At 40.3% G+C, this 6508-nt stretch overlaps 1 protein-coding gene across 1 annotated transcript; it reads right to left on the bottom strand.

Annotated features, from left to right (window-relative positions):
• Window positions 1-1119: 1119 nt before the first annotated feature.
• On the bottom strand, window positions 1120-5905 carry LOC139710183 (mitochondrial nicotinamide adenine dinucleotide transporter SLC25A51-like). The gene is made up of 4 exons (XM_071622115.1): window positions 5841-5905; window positions 4342-4778; window positions 3451-3679; window positions 1120-2295 (listed from the first exon to the last, which is right to left on the bottom strand). Exons 2-4 carry the CDS (start codon window positions 4606-4608, stop codon window positions 1772-1774), a joined length of 1020 nt encoding a protein of 339 aa, XP_071478216.1. The 5' UTR covers window positions 4609-4778; window positions 5841-5905; the 3' UTR covers window positions 1120-1771.
• Between the last annotated feature and the right edge of the window lie 603 nt (window positions 5906-6508).

Genomic DNA, 6508 nt, shown 5'->3' with positions numbered 1-6508 from the left:
TAAAACAAACAAAGTAGTCCTAATAAAAAGGTAGCTCCAACTTTTTACTAGAATCTCATTGTTTAGGCTCTTTATGCATCCATATTCAACTTACTGTACACTACAGGCAGTGGGACTTACAAAAGTACATGCTGGTGACATACATTTAATACACAATACCAATGATATTGATATCCACAATAACATGAATGAAAAAACTGTCATTGCAAGCTAATAAACAAACAAACCGTAAAAAATCCATTAAGATTGACGAATACTACACTTCAAATTCAATCCCTAATACCCTTTAAACCCAGTATGCCCCTCTTTCTCATACATGTACCTTACCATAAAGAATTATATATTCACTAAGATATAACACATACTTTGTTATCAATTTGACTTGGTATCAAACAAATGCATACTTGAAACTCTCTCCAAGGCCTTACACTTGAATTCTCAGTATAGCTCTACTTCTGATTTTCTTTCCTGTTTTTTCTTCCGTATTTTGTAGAATACAGACTGTATACAAATGTCTGCAAGTACTCTTGAAATTTTTCTCTGGAGTAAGGCATAACCTTTGTGATTTTTACATTTTTACATTTTTTTTTTGGGGGGGGGGGGGGGGTGGGGGGAGGGGGTCACAATGCACCAAACTCTTTCTTGGAGTGAGACATGGCCCTAAAAAGGACCAACTCAATCTTCAGGGCTACCTTTCACTCCAAGAAAGAATTTGGCGCATTGTGCGCTGAAAAATGACCGGTGTTAAGTATACATGCAGCAATGATACAGTGGCACTGTTTACCAGACACAGGACCAAGACAAGAGAGTACACCAACAATGATTTAAATATGATGTGTCTACCTATTGGAATACACAATATACTGCATGCATCTGCGGTACGTCTCAGCAAGCATTAGTACAGGAAGAACACAGTGATCCCAGAAAACTCAATTAAAATTTGGACACACTCTATGTATCCCATTGTTCATCATCAAATGCTCTAATGCCCACAATCCGCCCCAACACAACAATCACATGATGGTCAAACAAGAATGATTGTCTAATTTCGTATGCATGAACGCACTTCTTGGAGCTCTTCTGGTTTTGGCACGAGGATGATGTTCTGCTGAAATACAATGCCACTATTCAGAAAGCATGCGGGCATACTGCTGTAAAAATGAATATTTTCGCGCGACTAATTTTTCGCGCTTGGCCAGGTAAGAGGAGTTTAGCATGTTTTTAATTCCGCGGAATCAAGACATCACGCACAGGAACATATGAAAAGCCAAAATATTCGCATGCTTTTATTTTCGCGCTAGTTTCTGGATGCGCAAAAATTTCAACACCGCGAAAATTTCCACTTTTACAGTATTCATGCAGCCACAACAGCATTACATAATAACTCTTTTCTGAAACAGATTTACTCTTCTAAAGTAATTCATGACATACCTCGTGACAATCTTTGTTATTGTTTGGCATGCGGTGAGTTTACCCTGCTATAAGTCATATGTAAGACCAAATGTAACAAATCGAAAAATGCAGCTTGTTCATCAAAATTCATTATCATAGATATTTGTACTCTTCACAACACCACTGGAAAAAGGTCATTTGCAAAGATCATTACCAGCGTCAACCATCAAAGAAATTAAGCTAAAAATAACAGCTGCTTAATGGTACACAAACCATAGACAGAGTTTTCTATGTATTCATCCAGTACCTAAAAAGTAAAAATGAAATGTGATACAAACACACTATCACATCAAGGAAGAAACAAATTAAAATTAAGATTTCACGATTTCATGCTTATGCAAAACGATTTCAGCATTTCATATGATGCATTGATGATGCCCCATGATATTAGGGCTCGGGTGAAGTTGAGGTGGACGCCATAGAACATGGCACGCCAGCGACAGCCGCGCTCAACATATATTTCCCGGAAGGTGTGGACGAAGGAGTAGAACTTCCCACCTACCCTGGACTGCATGCGGGTCTTGACGACGTTGACGGGAAACCACGCTGTGCTCAGCATGGCCCCCAGGATGGCCCCACTGATGAAGTCATTCACGACCGCTCCAGCGTCGCTGGTGGGCTCGGGGAGCGCTTCACGAAGCCTCCCGCGGAGGCTGAAGAACACGATATTGCTGGGCCCGTTGCGGAGGAGAATGGCCGTCAGACCACGGTAGCACTCTCTGATACTGTAAGAGTAGACAGTCCGCAGAGCGTGGGGCGTGTTCTTGAATGTTCCAGAGTGTCTGTGGTCCTGCAGCAGAGTCTGAACGCGCTCAAACGGAGCAAGAAGGGCTTCGCAAGATCCTGTGAAACAAAAGTTGGATGAATATTTCTCATTTGACCATTCACAGAGACACTTGTACTATCAGGGTATCATTCCCTTGTACCTGAGACAATGGGTCAGCCAAAACTTGTTAAGTGGCAGGATATCAATGGCCTATTGTACAAGTCATACATATTGCCAGACAAGAAAGAGCAACACAACAAGCAGTTAACACTGGCCTGTGTGAGAAAAGTTGGGAAATAATTCACTTAATTCTCAAGGCTGCAAGAACCCTCCCCCCCCCCCCACACACACAAACACACAAAAACACTTCATTAATCTATACACATACAGTATTGTATATCACACATTTTTAAGTTGTTAAAAGTGTGTCTTAAACAGAACTTGATAGAAACTCTTATTTACAGTGAAATGATATTGGAAATCAAGTAGTTGCTGCTTGTGTTCAAATAATATCAATACAGAACAATCGAAAGATCCACATTTTTCAACTGTTTTGCATCCCGATGGAACATCCCAGGCATCATTGCATTGTACACTTGCATCACCCACCATACATTTATCACACATGAACAGAGCAGTCTTTTTCACAAATAATGAAAATGTGATATTTCAACACGAGTTTACTCCTTCTCTTGCTACACTGTATTTTTTTCCTCTTTCTTGTTGTTTTAGTTAAAAACTGAGAAGTTTTCATGGTTAAATGATATCAAAAAGTATATAAAGTAAATTGCAATGTCTGAAGGTAGAGGTCAAATGTATCCCTCCTGTGCACTTATCATGTGGCAGATTTCACAGAGACTCCAACTCTCCCGCTTTTGATGAGAGACCTCCCGCTGAAAGCCCATTTTTGCAAAATCTCCCGTTCTCCTGCTTGAGATTTCATTTCTCCCGCCCTGGCTCTGTGGCTCCCACTTTAAGATGTATTTTCTCCCACTGGAAATGATCTCTTACTTAGTGCCATCATAATGTTGAAAAATAAGCCTGAGATACATAGCACGAGAGAGCACCTGGAACCCTGGTATCCTAGGGACTTCGTGCTCATGATGTGTGCTCTGTGCACATCAAGTTTAATAGAGTTTCCAGTTTGCTACGGGTTTCAGGTGGGAGAATCTCCAGATCAGAAGGTGCTCGGGGTTGGAGTCTGTGGATTTCGTCCTTCGACACTTTCATACCTGACAGCAGTGCAGCAGTGCACAGGACGGCGGTGGGGCTCAGCGATGGGAACTCGCTGCGGAAGATGCGTGAGAAGTGCTCGTAGGCACCAAACATGACCGCCACAGAGCAGGTCTTCTGCAGGAGCGGGGGCAAGACGCCGCGGTAGATGTTCCTCAGCCCCTCCCTGTTGATTTGGCGCAGCGCTTTCTTGGCACGGATGCCATGAAGTTGTTGACGGAAGAGCACCTGTATTTCACACAGGTGAAGAATACATGAATTTTTGTGGTGTATAAATATAAATTGTACGTCAACAAATTTTCATTACACCAATAGTTTCTCTTTGTCATACAAAGTGTACTCAACTGCAAGTTCACATTTACTAACCAGGAATATAACAACAGCTAATGCTCTTGCATCTATAAAAATGGTGATGTGAAATTCTTGGTATAAAGAAAGAAGATGATGAATATGATGAATTCTTTATTGAATGTAAAATGTTCAAGGTAACTAAGGTAGAAAAATTTTGCGCATTATGTTGGAACTTGTAAATGCCAGCACCAGCACATGTTTTGCACATCCAAACATGCACAGCCTGCATGTAGCAATTATCATCGTGGCAGACTTACTGATCTTTTGGGGATTGATAGTAAGTAATAAAAAATAACAAAATAAGCTCGCAAGTCTTTATTCATTATTTTTTCTTCTTTTTTTCTGACCTGTAGTTTTGGGTATGGACCAGTAAAAAATGGAAAAAGTGGATTATCTACTGGTCCGACGCAGACAGGTGGGACCAGAAGAAAAAATAGGTGAGTGTGGAGCCCTGGCTTTACATTTGTACTTTTATGTATCTGTACATGAAACGGTAGTGTTCAGGTTTGACTAGCATCATGAAATTCATATACATGTACCTTATTGAGGGGGAAGGTAATTGTAATGTTCATGAGGGCTGCTCCTCCCCCTGACATGTACTCAACCCAGTCAGGCTTGTGAACGAGAGACGATGTCACCTGTCCCGAATCATGGGACAGCTCTGCTGCCATGGAAACTGAAGCTGAGGTAGAAGTGGAGGCAGCCGCAAAGGTTGAGATGTTGTAGTACAGGCATGATGGAGTGGGTAAGTTTTGCTGCTCCCAAGCACTAGAGTCCAAGCCTTTTCTCTCTGCCTTAGAAGGCATTGTGGTCGGTCACATTTGTCAGGAGCAGCAAACAATGACATCTGGAAGATGTCCACGGGCGCAGTCAGCAAACAGGTAGGATGACGTACTGGCACAGGCAAAGCTGTAATTTGTGTAAAACTGGCTAGTGTCCACGGGAAGATATAATCCAACCATGAAATGTGTATGCCCTGTAAAACAATACAAAACAAAACAAAACAAGTCAAAAAAAACCCCCAAAACAAAAACAAAAACAAATTATGGATGTACCCAATCACAGCAAATAGTGCAGTCTGACTTTACAGTATTACTGTTATTAGCTGTCCAAGAAATGACAGGGAACTGAAGTCGAATTCTATGAACAACAAATCATTCTCGTAATCTCATGCTTAATAAATTGAGTGTACAATGTATGCTCACGTATACAATTTTACAAATTTGCTTAATTGTTCTACCAAAGAGAATGCACATTTTCTATTAGCCCGAATACAATAGATCAGTAGATGCTGTACTTCCTTGTGTACTGTGACAGGACTGTGTATAGTCTAGTCAATTTTCTATAGACAGATTAAAATTTTCACTTTAGAGTGCTCTTCTTTTTTTCTTGGTATGCTGACAACATGCCATGGTAATGCTAAGATGCCAATACAATGGAATAGATACATGTTGCCGCCGCTCCATGTAGAAAATAATTTGCATCACATCGCCACAGCTATTTTACACACACTAGATAACTGTTCTATGTTACGCTTAGCATTTAGAATAACTAGAAGAACCCTACTCCCTAGCTAGCCTTGCCCCCCACTGCAAGGCCTTGGCTAGTTAGAACTCTAGATTTACAAATTTAGGGGCCTACAATTTGTAAATTTAGAGCTCAGCCTATGTCATAGGCATAGACTCTAGTCTAGGTTCCGAACAGTGCGAGCGATCAACATGGGCATGGTCTAAAACATGTCCTTGGGCCATGAGTGAATTAATGTAAATAATGAAACAGCTCTAACTTTAAAAGTTTAGAACCTTCATTCGACCTATATTACAGACGCATTAATGCTTAACCACACACAAATGCCTATATGTGGGGCTTAACAACAACTCTTGCGTATTTTTCACACTGCACTTGTCTTGAGCACGTAATTTCTTTTTGAATTATCCACACTTGCTTAAGATTTTTAATCTGTAGGTTTCTTAGTTCGCCTTTGTGGTGAATACACAACATGAACTGAGTAACATAACGTTCTTTGGTGAGGACTTACAGTACGCTTCGTTCCAATTTTCACTGCAGCTAGCTACTTGTAAGGCCGTGTAGACTGTCTTGTCGCAAATGCCAATCTTTGGTAAAATACCAAAGGTACCGGGTAAGACTAGAGCGTGCAAAGAGGGTTGTACGCTCTTATACGACGTGTGTGTGTATGTGCGGGTTTGTTTGTAGTTTATTAACTCAATCACCCTCCTGGGGTATGTGAGTAAAAATGAATACATGTAAAGATACAAACTGGCAAGAATAACAATCTACATGGCAGACTAAACATGCAAAGAAGACGTACATGGAATAGAGATGAGTAATACGAATATGTACATCAGACTACTAGTACCGTATCTACTTTCTATAGCAGGCACGCCTGCAATACATGTAAGCTAAAAAATCATCCCTCTAACAGGGTTAATGTATAAGTGCCCATAATCACACACAAGAAAATCATTTCAAAGTTTATCAAAATAATCTACAATTACCTTACAAAACTTTACTAATTTCAACATCACTGTTTGCGTAGAGTGGTTAAATAAAAGATCCATTTTATATAGATTGTCTACATTAGGTCGTTTCCAAAAAAAAAAAAAAAAATCTTCATGGCTTGTTTACGATCATTTTCAAATATTGGACACTGAAACAAATAATGAAATTCATCCCCGATCTGACTCA

This window comes from Diadema antillarum, unplaced genomic scaffold (assembly GCF_040938485.1).
Source record: "Diadema antillarum isolate AM-2024a unplaced genomic scaffold, OU_Dant_1.0 seq00001506_RagTag, whole genome shotgun sequence".
NCBI classification, from domain to species: Eukaryota; Metazoa; Echinodermata; class Echinoidea; order Diadematoida; family Diadematidae; genus Diadema; species Diadema antillarum.
Note: the sequence above shows the minus strand (reverse complement) of the source record. Positions and strands in the feature narration are given on the sequence as shown.

Bases quoted from the DNA above. Each gene is read 5' to 3' on its own strand.
- LOC139710183 (XM_071622115.1), bottom strand. From the start codon at position 4,608: ATGCCTTCTAAGGCAGAGAGAAAAGGCTTGGACTCTAGTGCTTGGGAG. The intron at 3,680-4,341 runs GTACATGTATAT...TGTGAAATACAG, and splicing joins TTACCTTCCCCCTCAATAAG to GTGCTCTTCCGTCAACAACT. The intron at 2,296-3,450 runs GTATGAAAGTGT...TTTGTTTCACAG, and splicing joins CACTGCTGCACTGCTGTCAG to GATCTTGCGAAGCCCTTCTT.